The sequence below is a fragment of the Python bivittatus genome, unplaced genomic scaffold, assembly GCF_059951505.1.
Source record: "Python bivittatus isolate LINGU-HERP-01145 unplaced genomic scaffold, Pbiv_v1 ctg000700_np1212, whole genome shotgun sequence".
Taxonomy (NCBI): domain Eukaryota; kingdom Metazoa; phylum Chordata; class Lepidosauria; order Squamata; family Pythonidae; genus Python; species Python bivittatus.
The window spans coordinates 74,155,212-74,172,647 of record NW_028277098.1 but is presented as its reverse complement, the minus strand read 5'-3'; the positions used below and the strand labels follow the sequence as shown (position 1 = coordinate 74,172,647).

The following is a 17,436-nucleotide window of genomic DNA, read 5'->3' as shown; positions in this document are numbered from 1 at the left end:
CTGTCTTTGAGGTAGCTGGGAAACCATTCCTGGTTTCGCTGTGCATCTATCATATGTACTAGTGGCATATGCTGTAAAGAGGGGATTGATGGACTGGGCTGCCCATGTCATGTGAACACAGCCATAATAGCTGAAAGTGCATCCAGCAGTTTATATAGCCAACTTATGTATGATTTTGGCATTCATTTGTGTGATCCCACAAGATTTGGGTAATTTGTTTTACTTTATTTTGAATAGCACAGGGACGCCTGTGCATGTTCCTTGCCGTTGTTTATTGTTATTTATATTTTTATCCTGCCCTTTCTCTAAGAGGGACAGTACGGCCCATATGATTTACCTCCTCACAACAATCCTGAGAAGATGGATAGGCAGACAAAAAATGGGAGGCCAAAAATTACTAATTACTACTACAATGCTAAACAGTTATTTGAATTCAACGGCCATCTTGTGCTGTGTATATTCTTAAAGACACATGACTTCACATCCAGTATGCAGTATTAATTTTGAGGAAAAAAGACCGCACGCAGTCACATTTACTAGAAGAAGAAAAAAAACGGAGCTAGGAGGACAAAACAGATTTCAGATGCATTCTTGGTTCCTACCTGGTTAATTTTGTTCTGCAGCTCTTTCACCTGTTGCTCTGCCTGCTGCTGTTCATCCTTAAAACGATCCAAGAGTTCCAGCTTTTCCTGGTCCCAGTTCTTCTCACTGATTTGAAGTTGCTTGGTCAGGTCCATAACAGCACTATATGATTCAGCTAGGAGATGTTGATGCTCTTCCCGTTCCCTCTTCAGAGCAGTTTTCCACTCAGAAAGAGCACGCTCTGTTAGACCTTTCCCAGTCTTAGTTTCTAACTGCAATGACAAAAGGAAAACTAATTAAAACGAAGGCATCGGCTACAGTTTTGGAAGAGCAAGACCATTTCAGTCTTTTATCTACTCTGCCAGAAGATAAAAAGATTTATTTATTTATTTATTAATTTATTAAATTTATCCCTGCCCATCTCCCCCTAATGGGGGATTCTGGGCAGCTTACAACTCATTAAAACAATAAATAAAAATACAATTACATAAAACCTAAAAGCTATATAAAACAATTACTAAAAAAGAAAGAGTCCAGGAGGCCGATGGTTCAGAGCAGCAAACGCCAGGGCTCTAAGGGGCTAGCCAACCCCACACCTCATGTCTTCCCTCCCCACCCCAGGCCAGATGCCAGAGCCAGGTCTTCAAAGCCCTCTGGAAGGCCAGGAGTGAGGGGGCCAATCTCACCTCTGGGGGCAAGATATTCCAAAGAGCGGGGGCTACAGCAGAGAAGGCCCACCTTCTGGACCCCGCTAGTTAGAGTTCTTTTACTGAGGGGGTTCGGAGCATGCCCTCTCTCTGTGATTGGGTGGGATGGGTTGAAATCATGGGGAAGAGGCGGTCCTTCAGGTAACCTGGTCCCATGCCATGTAGGGCTTTAAAGGCGATAACCAACACCTTGAATTGGACCTGGAAGCAAACTGGTACCCAATGCAGCTCGCAGAGCAACGGTGTTATATGGGTCCTTCTTGGGGCTCCAAAGATAGCCTGCATGGCCATGTTCTGAACCAGCTGTAGCTTCCGGATACTCTTCAAGGGTAGCCCCATGTAGAGCGCATTGCAGCAGCCTATCTAGGAGATAACAAGGGCATGAGCTACAGTTTGAAGGGCATCCCAATCTAGGAAAGGGCATAACTGATGCACAACCCAAAGTTGTGCAAAGGCCCTCCTGGCCATGGTTGCCACCTGCTCTTCGAGGAGGACCCCCAAATTATGCACTGGGTCTGTCTGGGGCAGTGCTACCCCATCCAGCACCAAAGATGACAAAGTCCTGGATATAGAGGAGCCATTAACCCACAGCCACTCTGTCTTACCAGGGTTCAGCTGAAGCCTGTTGTTCCCCATCCTGACCCTTACAGCCTCCAGGCACCGCGAAAGGGCAGTCACGGCATCACTTACCTCACCTGGGATGGAGATGTATAATTGAGTATGATCAGCATACTGATGATACCTCATCCCATGATGGCGGAAGATCTCACCCAGCGGTTCCATGTAGATGTTGAACAGGAGCAGAGAGAGAACCGAACCCTGCGGCACCCCACAAAGGAGGGGCCGAGGATGGGACCTCTCACTCCCTATCAACACCAATTGGGATTGGCCCTGAAGAAAGGAGGTGAACCAGCACAAGACTGTGCCGCACACCCCCGATTCCCTGAGTCGTCCCAACAGGATACCATGGTTGATGGTATCGAAAGCCACTGAGAGATCAAGGAGTGCAAGGATGGTCGCACTTCCACTATTCCACTCCCGCCAGAGATCATCCATAAGTGAGACCAATGCCGTTTCTGTTCCATAACCAGGCCTGAAACCTGACTGGAAGGGGTCCAGATAATCTGTTTCCTCCAGAATCCTTTGGAGATGTGATGCCACCACTTTCTCAACCACCTTCCCCAAAAAGGTGAGGTGGGAGACTGGATGGAAATTGTCCAGTATGGTAGGATCCAGGGAGGGTTTCCTGAGGAGGGGGTGCACCAACGCCTCTTTAAAGGCAGATGGAAACACTCCGTCCCACAAGGATGCATTAACTATCCCCTGGATCCAACCACATGTCACCTCCTGAGCTGCTTTCACCAGCCAGGAGGGGCATGGGTCCAGATGGCAAGTGGTGGCCTTCACAGTCTGGAGGATTCTGTCCACTTCCTCAGGAACAACAGGATCAAACTGTTTCCAGATAACTGGGTAAGAATGATCCCCTGGTATCTCCCCAGACCCTGCCCCATGCTCAGAGTCTAACTTGGAAAGAATCCAAGCAATTTTGTCCTGCAGATGCTCTGAAAATTCCTGCACGCAGCCCTGCAAATGAATCACCAGATCCCCCTTACCAAGGAGGGATCTTGTGATCTGAAACAGGGCTGCTGGGTGGCAGTCTGCGGACACAATAAGTGCGGAGAAGTATTGGCGCTTCACCGCCCTTTTTGCCACAATGTAGGCCTTGATAGCGGCTCTTACCTGTGTTCGGTCAGATTCGGTCTTTGTCTTCCTCCAGCGGTGCTCTAGACATCTCTTAACCCTCCTCAGAACCCTCAACTCCTCCGTAAACCATGGGGAGTGTCAGGGCTGATGTGGCAAGAGAGGTCGCATAGGCACAATCCTGTCCAAGGCCCCGGCCGCCTCCCTATTCCAGGCAGCAGCCAAGGCCTCCACTGGACCATGCAGCAGATCCACAGGAATATCCTCCAGCTCCCTCTGAAACCCCAACGGGGCAATCAGGCGCCAGGGGTGGACCAGCTGCATGGGTCCTGCCTCCCTGTGGAGGGGGGTGGCATAGGAGAAACTCAGGGTCACCAGGACGTGATCTGACCATGACAACAGGGAAAACTGTAAATCTCCCCTCAGCTCATTTTGCCATTGCTCTGACAAGAAGACCAAGACTGGCATGTGGCCGCTGTCTCAGGTTGGGTCCCGCACAATTTGAGACAGGCCCATGGCTGCCATGGTAGCCATGAACTCCTGAGCTGCCTCCGAGGACTGTCCCAGGGACAGCAGGTTGAAGTCCCCCAGAACCATAAGCATGGGGACCTCCAGCACCAGCCCTGAGACGGCCTCCAGCAGCTCAGGCAGGCAGGGAGGCTGCCACCCAGTAGGGAGACTGGTACAGTAGCAGCATTTCCAACTGTTCACGGGAACCCAACCTAAAGAACAGTGTCTCATAGCCGGAGACTTGTGGAGCAATGCCCCTGAAGGCTGCCAGAGATTCTCAGATGACAACAGCCCCCCCTCCTCTCCTACCCTGGCATCTCGGCTGGTGCCACACGGTAAACCCAGCTGGGCACATTTCCAAGGGGCCCCAGCCAGGTCTCGGTAATACATGCCAGGCCCGCCCCCTTCTCGGTGATCAAGTTACATATGAGGGGGACCTTGTTTTTAACCGACCTGGCATTAAGCAGCGCAGCAGCAGCCGGAGGCTGGGGCCCCTATGAATCTGCTGACCAGGGCCTGGGAATGAGCAAGGAGGGCCGGAACACGCCACCGGTAACACACATTGGGAGCATCTTCCCCGAAGATGGCCCGCCCTCCAGTTCCCGCAATATTGTCCCCTACCCATCAACACCTCAATAGCGTAGCCCACTGCATAGTCCCCAGGGATTCCGGGCCCAAGTACCTCCACTCCTGGACTTTCAGGGTCCCTAATCCAGGCTAACGGTCCCTCCTTCCAATCAGACATCCTCATTCAGAACCAGACACTCCCAGGTGAGGGAAGATCCCGCCCACGCACCAGCTCACGCTCTTGGCACTGGCTGGGACCCCCCCCACCAGACCTTACACTACTATCACACTCTCCCCCCTGCCCCCCCCCACTCTGCCCTCCTGCTTATTTCCCTCTTTAAGGCATTCTCTCCCAACCTAGTGACCTCCACACAGTCATGCTAGTTGAGAATGATATAGTCTGACATATTTGATGTGGCAGCAGGTTGGGGAAGGCTATCCTATGAAATCCTGGGATAAGAGTGGGAACAGCCAAGCTAAACTGGCAATCAAGATGCAGAACCCCTGCTCTCCAATGATATTACTAATTTATTTAGAATATGCAAGCTGTGAATTCTGAGCACTGTAGTCCCACCATATCGGGATGGCATTACCTAAATACAGTACAGACAACAGTATGAAGACCTTAGCTGGGTAGTATCAAAACTGCTGCTCACTTCCTAGAGTAATTCATCTTTTCAACACCATGGCACAGCGGGGTTAGGATTGTCTTGATCCTTGTTTATTTCTCCCGAATTCAAGTTTATGCTGCTAATTTGTTCTACCACTTTCCCCTCTTACCAATATGATTCTATGCCATTTTGAATGTTTTCTGAGCTCCTGGGGATTTATGAATGAGTAAAATAAAAATCTGTTTTCAACCTCAATCTTCAACATCAATATCACATTTTTAAAGTTTTAATTTGAATTAAAGTTTTAAATATATTTTCTGGGGATTTCGAGGAAAGACTATGGCTTCATGAAGGACCACTCCAGCTTAAAGTCAGGCAGGAATACAGTATAAGCAGATTGATTCCATGACTTCATGGTAAAAATTATTGATTAGGGACTAGTGAGATAGAACATTTCATATTCTTACTCCAAAGCAGAAAAAAATAGGCAGATTAGTCAGTCAAAATAAGGTAACTCCCAAACCTTGAGTATTCAGTCCCTTTGGAAGACCCAGATTTTGGAAACAACCTCTAAGAGGCCCCATATTCCACTGGATTGCAAGAATTTCTTTTTTCTTGTCTTTAAAGTGAATGGTAAAAGCAGTCCATTTATGCATGTCCTCCATTCCTCCTTTTTCCTTCATAATTCCTGGCTGTTCACCAAGGGAAAAATGAATGTATACACCAGAAATGTGGGAGAATTGGCAAGAGAGGGTAGGAGAACAGGGCAGACAATTTCATGCTGTTGTGGAAAGACTACATGGAGTGACCATTTGTAGCTAGCAATCATAACTTCGTATGTCCTTAGCTGCAATATCTGACAGCTGCCCTGCCCTGCCCTGCTGGGGATCATGTGACAGGCTTGATTTTCTTGGAAATTAAGCAGAAAAATACATTCTTTTATCTCAGAATAGTAAGATATGGACAAGGTTTTGATACCACACAAAAATTATTCCTGTAACAGATGGAAATCAAGGTTTTATTAGGGAGCTAGTTTCCAATTCTTAATGAATTGTGAGCAAAATCTACAAATATCAGAGGGCCACTGCCAACTTAGGAGGAAAGGTGATGAGTAACAAATAACTAGAATATATCCATCTGAGTCCTAAATCCATATTTCTATCAAATTGCAAGCCCCTACAGATGGTAAGAAAGTGTACTGAAAAAGGAAGAAATTACTAAAGCAAGTACTGGCCCTAAACAGAGCATGTGACAAAGCCCTGGAGATGATGATCTCATTAAAGCAATCAGTTCTCTTGCTGCAGGCAGATTCCCAAACTCAGGACATTCACTGCCAGCCATATACATAATGGAACTGAGATATGGTCACCTAGAAGTCAGAGAAGATCCAATGATGAAAGTGAGATTGTAGCCTTTGTTGAAACTGCTAGGAGTGAAGCTAATTAAACACTGACTCAAAGAAAATCTGTTGAATAATTTGTTGCTTAGGAAGATTAGCTTGAACATAGGGAGAATCCTTGGGGGTTAACAGTCTGAATCCTGCCTGACCACTGCTCTGATTGTGAGAGATTAGGCAAGCCAAGAGAAATAATAATAAGCAATTTCCAAATGAATAATCCAAAGACTCTTTTCCATAGTATACTTGTGCAACCACAGACAAACTATGCTAAGGGCACAAGGGAGTGAAATACTAGCTACAAAGGCCATAGCTCTGCACTCCTGCAGCCGCTCCAGAGAAGAGTGAGCTAATTCTAAAAGACTTGTCCCCCAGGCTCCCTTGCAAACTGACAGCTCAGACAGCTGAAGAGGAAATTATTATTCTACTCAGATAATAATTGGACAAGATAGTTGCATTTACAAGTAACAGCAGTTTAGTGCAGATGCCATTCTGGGTAAGTAACTGGGTAACAGGCATCTGGGGGAATCCATGAAAAATCTAATAATGGCATCTCCAGAGTAAATTACTAGCAAGTGGGTCATTTCTTGAGACTTCATTATTATAACCTTCATGCAGCTATTGAAAGGGGATTGCAATGAAACAGAAATAATACCAGTTTACAAGGGTCTCACTATCACCTCTTTCTATGTATAATCAGAAATACAATAAGTTGCAAGGGGTTACTAAGTCTGCAGCAGTGTCTACATTTAGATATACTTTTCATCCTATGGTATTACCTAGCATAAGGACTTAATGTATTCTTTACCACTCAAGTTTCTGCCTACAATGCAAGTTAACAAATATTAGTACAGGGGAAAATGCCATACCTATATACAGCTAACCTGCAGAAGACTTGCAAATACTATACAACCTACCATAGCATTTTGAATTACCTACTGGCATTTTGGTATGTTTTTCTCCATAAGGTGCATTATCTATTGTCTCACTACCTGTAGAAATTACTTGTAACTTGCTTCTTTTGCAGCTTGTCTACCACTTTATAGCTCATTAGCAACCTTGTTCAACTCCCATCTGAACAACAATGCAGGTTGGGCACCACAGGCTAAATAGTTTAGGTTTAGAAAAAAGATCCCCCCGGCCATTGCAACTTCCAAAACCGCCCCTTAATCCGCCCAATATATGGCCCATGCATACCATCATTAAAAAAGAAGAGCCTCCCAAAAGCCAAAGGTGAAGCTGCCCAACAGCTTTTCTCCAGATGCTGTGTTTTTATGTTTGATTTCTGTATCAGCAGGCTCATACTTGTTATTTTAGTTTGTGCACTGCAGAGACACATTATGAATAATTTCTCAGCTGGTGTGAGTAACCTAATGTCTAAAAAACTTATTAATGAAAAACATATTTGCTCACCTTAAGTGAATGGGTGAATTGAGGAGAAGGAAATCTCTGCTCATGGAAGCTGCTGCTTCTCTGATTTTGTGCATGCATCAAAACTGATTCATAACATATGAGAGAGAAAACCACCTCTTTCAACTTATCTACCTCTTTGTAGCTCATTAGCAACATTGGTCAACTCCCATATGAACTACAATGCAGCTTTTGGAAAATTCTTCTCAGTTACCCTCAACTGGTATCTATATTTTATCCATCAGGGAAGCCTCATGCTGGGAAGGATGGATGGAAGGAACTAGACTAGGGAAGTCTGCTTTTGATATTACATAAAAGGTTGTTCTTCTCCTAAGTTTTATTGTCTGTTGCTGTACTGGTATTTTGAAGCATGTTTTACAGTATTTATATAGTTCCTTGGAGTTTCTTTATGCAATTATTTTGCTTGTGTTTTACCTATGATGTTGTATCTTTGATTTTTTAAAATCTAGTCTAATTGATGCCATGGAATAGTTTTTTAATGTTCACAAATCAGGCAAGCAGGCAGGCTGGTTGGTTGGTTAGCTACCTCTGAAGTAAGTGTTCAATGGCTAAAACACTGACTTCATTAAGCATTTGCAGAGACATTATACACACAGTGACTGTTTTTGTAGTAGCAACCAAACACTTTTTGAAGTATCTTCAAAATAACCAAATAACAGAGTTTTAGATATTTGCAGGCCTTGAAATTGACAAAGACAATATATATTTTCTTCTCCCAATGCCTAGAAAAGTAAGCCACATGCTGACATAACCATACAATAGCCTTTGTCAGCTTACTGTGCTTCCAGTCTGATAGATTACAATTTCTGGTTTGATAGAAGTTATAGTTTTAATGGGAGATATCATTAAGCATGTATTAGGGCAGCAGACTGGGACAGACAGTTACGCGGCACCCACTATGCAAGACTACTACAGGAAAGGGGAGGCAGTGCCATTCTATCAGATTTCTCTTCCATATCCTGTTATGTTAATCTAAACAGCCCCCTCAGTCTACTCTGTATACATACACTAAATGCTCTCTTTTAATTTCAAGTTTCTCTTTTCAATCTCTGGCTTTACTTGCTTATTTAGCCCACAAGGGCTGATTTCACTCACCATTTTTCTTAATATCTAGAATAAGACTGAAAGATTATTTAAGAAAGAGAAGCATTAAGCCTCCTCTACAGCCACCAAATTATCCTGGTTGTGTTCCTTTTTATAGCAAAAGATTCAGATCTGTTCCTCCTGAACAAGAGCAATACAATTGGGCAGGGATTTTACAGGCAGTGAACCATGGCTTATTAGAACTCTCATATCCAGGACCCTCAGAATTATTCACACTGTCTTAAGATTCAATTCATAAGTTCCATTTTTCCTCCAAGTTAGAATCTCAGATCAAATTAGATCCTGGTGCCTTCAAGATGTGCTGAGACTGTAACCCCCAAAATTCACAGTAACATGGGACACCTATCAACCCTGAAATTAAGGTTGTTTTTCTATTGTCACAAAACCCACCCCTTCAGACCATGCTACAAAAAAATGCTACATTAATATACCATGGAGGAAATATCTGAATGATATTGTTATCATGACAAACTCCTTGCCTGCAGCACTTATGCAAATATAGATCTAAAACCAAAAGTATGTGAATTTACACAGTGAATGGTATAGAATGGTATGCAGATCAAATTTTAGTCTAGATTTGTCATCTTACTTCCTTTTCAATGCCAACACACATAGTCCTTAGGAAGCTCCTGCATAAGTAGTCTAAAACACCAGTGCTGGCAGACATATACAAGCATACACATTTTAAAAGTGTGCTAAATTATGTCAAATAAGAAATCTTTAAGCATAATTTCCAATACTTATTATGAGGAAGGATCTTGCATCCCAAACTGGATGGACTGCTATCATGAAATCAGTCTTTTGTTTTCTTATCCAAGGAAGAAAAGATAACAAGAGTTTAGGAACAATTAGAGCACAATAGCATAGTATATAACATTGCTAAGCCTAGAGTGAATAAACACCAATTAAATGAAACTTATCAAAGTGCAATAGACTAAACCAAATAATTATCTGTCATGGCATCTGGCATTGACTATAGTGGTCAAGCTGGAGATGCACAAATAAGACAAGAGAAAAGCTGTGGCCATATCAGCAGCAGGTATTTCATCCTGCCTTTCCTAACTGGAGCCAAAGGGCTACTAAGAATCCTAACAGTAGATGCAATGAAAAAACTATTTCAGATGGCAGACTGGGACAGTCCCACCCACTTTTCCTTTGACTTTTGTCTGGGACATCGAATTCATTGAGCTCAAACTGCAAAGTTCTCTAAAGTGGCTTCTTATTTTGGCTGGCTTTCCTACAAGTGTTACTGAATAGAAGTTTTCAGAGCAATACATCCTGAGGTGGCTAAAACATCTGCCTGCACAGGTAGTCACCATGTCTAATTTTTACTATGTTGCTCTGAGATTTCTTCAGAATGTTGCCTACACTGCAACTGCCCTCAGACAAGGGTTGTGAAAAGAGCACATGAGGGAGAGTTGTATAGAAGGAGGGAACTGCACATCCTCCTTCCATTTCAGACAAGGGGTCCTCTTGTGTCATCTTCAAAGAAGAATTTGCAAATTCTCACTCCATCAGCTGTCATCCCATGGCTAGACAAGGACTACCCTTGAGGTCCTTGGGCTCAGAGGGCTTGTATCATTACTTTTGTTTCTTTGCTGAATCAAAGTGTTTTATGAGAAAGTGACACTCTGTGACAATCCTGTTTTAGAAATTGCAGATAAATTGTATGTTGTAGCAGGGTTGGTATCTGAAAGCAACAGGGTGGTATAAAATTGTCTTGTGTGCCCTGGATATTTATTTAATAATGGTAAGATAAGGCTAGTGCAAATGTCTCTGTAGTACAGGCACTGAAGAAGCACATGCTTTGTTATTTGTTTATCCAGAGTCACAGGGACATTGTCTCTTCAAGTAAGAAATCTTATATCAGCCTTCAAGGACAGCTGTGGGGAGGGTATGATATCATGCCAGAGTAAAGACCCTTTTGTGTTTAAGTGCATCATGTTTAGTTATGTGTGCAATGGGGGAAGCAGAGTACCTATGGATTCAGCAATATATTCAGTTAAAAAATCTTTTGACCATGCAGTTTATGGTCCTAAATCCCTAAACTTCTTTTAGCACTGGAAAGAGTTCTGGATGATTTTAAACCTACAGTACATTTTTATAGATAGTTGAAAAGTATTATTAAATTAGACCCTGGAAATCTGCAAGAAATTTGGAAAAGAGGGTCGGCATATCCTATTTTAACAAATCAGTGGGTTACTGTTTAAAATAACGATAAATATGTGTGTTATGATCTTATTAAATTGATTTAATAAATAATTCTCTGTTTTATTTTGCTTTATGTATTTTTAATGTACTTTACTGTTTTTAGCTTTGTTGTATGCTGCCCAGAGTCACCTGCGGTGAGATGGACGGCTATATAAATTGATTTAATAATAAATTAAATCAATCCAACAAGAGATTTTTCTCATGATTATTGGACACCCCGGGGATGTTAAGCAAAGGCTGAATGTTAACCTCAGTTTGTTGAAAATGTCATACTAATAAGTAGGCATTGGCATAGATATTTGGGTGTGTCATGTTTTGGTTTAATAATCTTAATTATGGTGTTATGGTGTTGGGGAGACAAGTAATGTTTAAAGATGTTGATTTGATGTTGAACAATATGCCGAATATTTGGAAGTTATCACTCTGTGAACAGCTCTGTATTTATCATGCACTGAATGTAACTTTATTTCACCTCATTTAAAATTATGGTTTTAAAGATACTTGTTCATTCTGTACATATGAATTGGTTTTCTACAACTTAATGGAAAGACTGAGCATTATAACTTCATATGGGCAAAATTTCCCATTTATGTCCTCAATAAATTTATTTTGTTTTTGTATTTTTTCTTTTTTTTAGTACACTTGATCTTAGCCAAAAGGCCAAGAAGCAATAACTGTATTTTATGTCTCCTTTTTAGTTTTATTAATAATTAAGAATGTATTTTTATTGCAGTGTTCACTGGCCTAAAGACCATAATAAAGGTTTTGATCTAATTTCTTTTTTGTATCTGTTTTTTCCTTTTTCTAGGCAATAAAAAATAAAGAAAAGAGGCACATACTATAATGACATTATATTATAATTTTCTTGATTAGCTGTAATGAGGAAGAGAGACAATTCATATCTATTATAACTAAAAATATAGTGTCATCCAAAAATATCAACCATAGCAACTTCTGGTTCACGTCTTCCAATCTCCTTTTGTAAACCAGAGGTTGCCCCAGTTGACATTAGTTTCTTGACTAGACAAGGCTAGACTGTTATTACATTTCTTTTTTTTATGAATAATTTTTATGAAAAGAAGATTTTACAAAGATGTTTAAAATCTACAGAAACATAGAAGAAATAAAAAAAGATTATAAAAGGGTGAAAGAAAAAGTGAAGAATAACAAAAAAACAAGAAAAGATATCTAAAGAAGTGACTTCTGATCTTCTTTGCAGCAGTTATAGACATAGCAATTACCATCTATTTGTTGTTACAATCCAACAGAGAAGCTAATTTTTATTTGAACAACTTGGTATCTGGGTCCTAAACATGTTTCCTGGATTCTAACCTGAGTGATGAGACATTTGAGTTCAGTTCTCTCCATCTCCCAGGTGGCTTTGGCTTTGGCAAACTGTTGCTGCAGTTCGTTCATGCCTCTCCTCTCTTCACGTAGTTCTGTGCATAGTTCCTTCAATATCACCTTCATATCTGACAAGGTCTTGGTATATTCATTGGGCTAAAAAACATACAGAAAGGAAAAAGATGATGCTCATATTGCCATATTGTGCAATATTCTGGACTAAAGAAAAGGTTACCAATCTATATCAGTTTCAGAAAGAAAAGAATTTTGAAGGAGCAGCCTGCAAGAAGGAAGGTTGAAAAACAGTGTGGTATGACGTCTACACTGTTAGACTACAACCAAAGGGCCCCAAATTCCAATTTGCTTTGGCTAAATCATTCTCTCTCAACTAGCTTACCTCAAAGGTCTACTATTCAAGGAAGGAGACACTCTTTACCATTATGAATTCTTTGAAAACAGGTTGGGCTATAAATGTAAAAGAAGTTTTTAAACAAGGTAGAGAAAGCCTGCACAACATGTCTTATGCAATTATTTCCTTTTTTTCATATAATTTTTATTAACTATTTTGAAACAAAGATAAAAAGAAAAAGCCAAAAGTGCAAAACTAAAGAATGAAAAGAAATAGAAAGAAGTAGCTTCCGATTTTCTTTTCAGCAATGATAAGTACCAATACAAAATTACCTCTTACTCTATGGTTACAAGAAAAAAACCTCTTTTTTCTATTATCTATTTTTTCTAATCAACAAAACCATAAATCATAAGTTCATTTTTTTCTGTTTCACACAAAAAATCTATAAGGGGTTTCCAGTCTGCATGCAGATAGTCTTTTCTCTAATTAAAGACGTCAATTTAGCCATCTCTGCAAGTTCCATCATCTTCACCAACTATTCCTACATTATGGGTAGTGCAGAATCTTTCCATTTTTGTGCATATAATAATCTCGCTGCAGTTATCATATATAAATTCCATGACTTTTTTCCAGCTGTTTGTCCATTAATCCCAAAAGAAAAGGGTTTTAATTGAATATTAATCTTCTGAATCAGTATATGTATTTGTATCCAACTCAGTCTTACAGTGTTCAAAACCATATATTCTTTTGTCTACTTTAAACCTTTCTAATAATTGTAGATAAGAAAACCACTGACAAGTATATCCCTCTGCTACCAAATCTTCTCTTGATTTTATTTTACAGTCCCCTTGACAAAATTCTAATATCTCATGATAAGTTAACCATTTGTGTTTACTTATCGTTTCTCACTATAAAATGCTTCTGATGCTGAGAGCCATAAAGATGTTTTCGGGCAAAACCTGGATTTGTATCTATTCCAAATTCTCAATATAGCACACCTGACATAAGGATTTTTAAAATCTACATTAACCTTAGCTTTGTCATACCACAAAATATCCATGCCACCCAAATCTCAGGTTGTGTCCTACTAACTCCAAAAGTCTTCTATTTCTCAGTAACACCCACTCTTTCATCCAAATTAAACAAGCTGCAAAATATAATCTCAAATCAAGTAAATCCAATCCTCCTCTTTCCTTTGCATCTTGTAACACCTTATATTTAACTCATGGTTTTTCCCCTGCCATACAAATTTAGATATATCCTACTGCTATTGTTTAAATGGCGCATCTGTTGTCAAAACAGGTACTGTCTGAAACAAAAATAACATTCTAAGTAAAACATTCATCTTAATCACAGAAATTTTCCCCAGCAATGATCACTGTATTTTCTCCCATCTTAACATATCTTTTTTAACTTCATTCCATATCTTAACATAATTATTTTGAAATAACATACAATTCATATTTGTCATGGTGATGCCCAAGTATTTTACAGTCTTCTCAATCTTAAAACCTGTTTTATTTTTGTTAACATCTTCGTCTTCTGTTTATTAATCTTAAAACCTGTTAATGCACCAAATTCTTTTAATTTACCTATTAATGTTTCAATTCTCTTTAAAGGATCTTCCAGAACCAGCACCAAATCATCTGCAAAAGCTCTTACTGTAATTTATTAAATCTATTTTTTAATCTTTACTCCCACAATCCTCTCATCCTGCCTTATGTCTCTATTCAGTATTTCAAGAACCAAAATAAACTGGAGAGGGGACAATGGGCAGCCTTGTCTTGTTCCTTTTTGTATCTCATAGGTTTTTGTTAGATCTCCACTAACAGTTATTTGTGCTTTCTGTGAAGTATAAATTGATTTTACCCATATTATAAAATTCTCTCCAAAATTCATCTCTTCCAAAACTTTAAACAGGAAAGTCCAGTTCAAAGTCCAGGTCAAAAGCCTTCTCTGCATCTAAAAACATCAATGCAGCTTGCTTTTCATTATGTTGTTCCAAATATTACAAATATCCAACATAGTTCTAACATTGTCCTTTAACTGTCTTTTAGGTAAAAACCCACATTGATCCTCGTGAATAAATTCTTGCAAAATTATTTTCAGTCTTTCAGTTAAAATCATTGTGAACAACTTATAGTCATTATTCAATAGTGATATTGGTCTATAGTTTCTTGTTAAATCTTGTCCCTCTTTGGGTATTAATGCTATATTGACCTCTTATGCAATTATTTCCAATCCTGCAATAACAGCTCCACCCTAGGTCATGTGACGAGGATGGAAGGTGGTGGTTTAAGAACGGAGCAGTTGACAGCATTCTGAGACACTGCCTAACTGCTTCTCCCATAGGGGTTTGTTAGAGAACCAGGGGTTTTTTTGGGGGGGGGGGAAGTGTTTGGCAATCAGTTGTGTGACAGAGGAAAGAAAGATATGAATAAAGTAAAAGGCAAGATGGATGTCATACTTTGGGCCTATCATGAGAAAAAAAGAGATGTCTAGATCTGTTAAAATAGAATGCCTGCCTCCAAATCAACAGTTAGGAAAGTACCCAGTTAAGAAAGACAACGATAAGAGTATAGTCAGCAATGCAGATCAAGATTACAGACAAGCACCATGACATCACTGCATGCTGCTACAAAGAATGAGAGAAGAATCCTTTTGCTTAGGCTCAGAAGAAAAAACTGTGATACCATCTTCCTTCCCTAAGCTCTGGAGGAAGTGAACAAATTGTTCTCTCTCCTTGTTGTTACATGTAGTGTATTGGAGAAGTAACAAATCATATTCCACCACCAGTGGAAGTGGCTTGTGGGGTAATTGACCTTGTCCCCCCCCCCATCAACTTGAATGGTTTTTTTTAGTATTTATGTAAAGGGTTGTTTTATAGTCGGATTTTAATTAATTAATTTTAATTATTTATATGGTATTGTTTTTTAATGGCTTGGGTTTTTGGTTTTAATTGTAAGCTGCCCAAAATCACCCATTGGGGGAGATGGGCGGCATACAAATTTAATTGATTAATTAATTAATTTTCTTTCACATGCAGAGATCACTAGAAGTGAGGAAGCTGCACAGTTCTTTTCTTCAATGCACTGTGTAAAGTGGAGATTAATTAGGCATAGGCATAGTAAGCTCACTGATGCAAATTCAGAATATGTGTCCATTTAGCCCACTTCTGTCAATTCTGACAGGCAGTAGGTATCCACAGTCTCAGGCAAAAATAATACATGCAAACATTTCAACACCCATCATCAAACTGTATTAATTGTTTTCTTATAAATCTGAAAACAGCTGCACTTAAGTAATAAATATTCATTCAAATTTGCAAAAAGATATTGTGTTTGTACCATGTAGAGATTGAGTCAGCTCCTGTTCATTTAGAGATTCATTGAAATATCCAGTGTAACCAGAAGTGCCTAAACTTTTGCATGCAACTGTATCTGGATCGCCTATCTTTTTATTTGGAGATGCCAAGACTGAAAATTGGACGATGAGAATGTGACAGGTGCTCTATCTCTACCATCATACTGTTATCAAAGTCCCATGTAATTATTATACATATTGATTTTCAGTTGTTTCAGTCATATACACGCACTCCCTCCTATGCATTTGGGTGTGAATGAAGATGTATGAAAGATGGAGTAGATGAGACCCACTCAAAGCATGTCATAGAAACAAATGTTTATTGTGGTATTGCAGCTCGTGGAAGAGCACCAGAATGAAGATTTCTAAGACAACACAAGAGATGTTTTTCAAAACACAAAGGGGTTCCCAAAACACCTCATCTACTTCCCCAAAAATGAAGTGGATGAGGTGATGGCACTCAACTAGAAAGTAATAAAAGGTATGAGAATCTGGAACTTGCCAAGCCTTGTTGTAAGTTATAGAAGTGGATGGGTATAGCACATTACATAAGATAATGTGCATAGTGGACATTGTATCTCAGTTTTTCTAGAATTCAAAACTAGTCTGTCCAGCTAAACTTTGAGTTTGTAGATATACATGGGTATTGAATGCATGTGTGCATGAAGCATTTAGTTCAGAAGGAGAACAATGAAAGTTAGAAACAAAGGCAGGTTTACATATTCCTGAGTCTCTGGAAAAAAAAGAACAAGTAGCACCAGAGGGGTCAGGAAGGCCTTCTTTGCAGCCTTCACTGTGACACTCCTAAGCTGTAACTCTTCTCTCTGCAAATACTTCTGCAGATTACTTTCTTCATCGTAGCCCAGATGGGAAGAGAACCCTATGGGCTAGGCTGCTTTGATACTTGAATATTGATTACATATGAATGGGTGAACTCATCAGGAAATGCATAGAGTTTGTGGTGATATAAAAGTTTTGCCCACAGTAGTTCATACATCAACCACCATGGACAAAACTGTTACATCACCTCAGATTGCATATTTTTTAGTCAGGTCAGTTCATACATTCAAACACAAGTCATTCAAGGATATACCAAACATTACGTATTCTATGGGTGATACTGTAAGTGATTACAAGTTCCATACAGCATGGATTCCTCATTCCGTTGGTCTCCTATTCCATCTTACCGTGTTCTGAGACCAAGGATCTCCAGTACATGTCTTGTTATCTGCTTGCTGCTGTGGGCTTAGTTCTTCTTCTTCAATCAGCAAATATAGTTCTTTCATGCTATTCACCTAAAAAAGAGCAAACAATGAGTAGGAGTCTACCATGACTACAATTACCTGCTTGTGCTCAGAAAAGAACCTGCTAGTACAGAGCCCACTGGGCCCTTCAGGGGTGACAGGTTGAGAACTGTCAATGGACCGAGCCCATAACCCAAGGTAAGATGCTAGAATAATCCACAGTCTCAGGCAGTTCCATGCCATGTCATCACAATTATGTTCAGTATCACCCTTTCTCTTGTGTTTCTGTACCAGGCCCCTTTCTAGATATTCGTGC

The 17,436-nt window shown here is 40.3% G+C and overlaps 1 protein-coding gene across 1 annotated transcript in view; it reads right to left on the bottom strand.

Moving 5' to 3' along the window:
* Positions 1–17,436, bottom strand: part of MTCL2 (microtubule crosslinking factor 2) — an 89,571-nt gene that overhangs the window by 11,742 nt on the left and 60,393 nt on the right. Inside the window, exons 9-11 of the mRNA XM_007419879.4 lie at positions 17,064–17,171; positions 12,153–12,320; positions 603–854 (exon numbers count right to left, since the gene is read on the bottom strand). Of these exons, the coding sequence (XP_007419941.2) occupies positions 603–854; positions 12,153–12,320; positions 17,064–17,171 (528 nt within the window). The remainder of the gene's footprint in view (positions 1–602; positions 855–12,152; positions 12,321–17,063; positions 17,172–17,436) is intronic.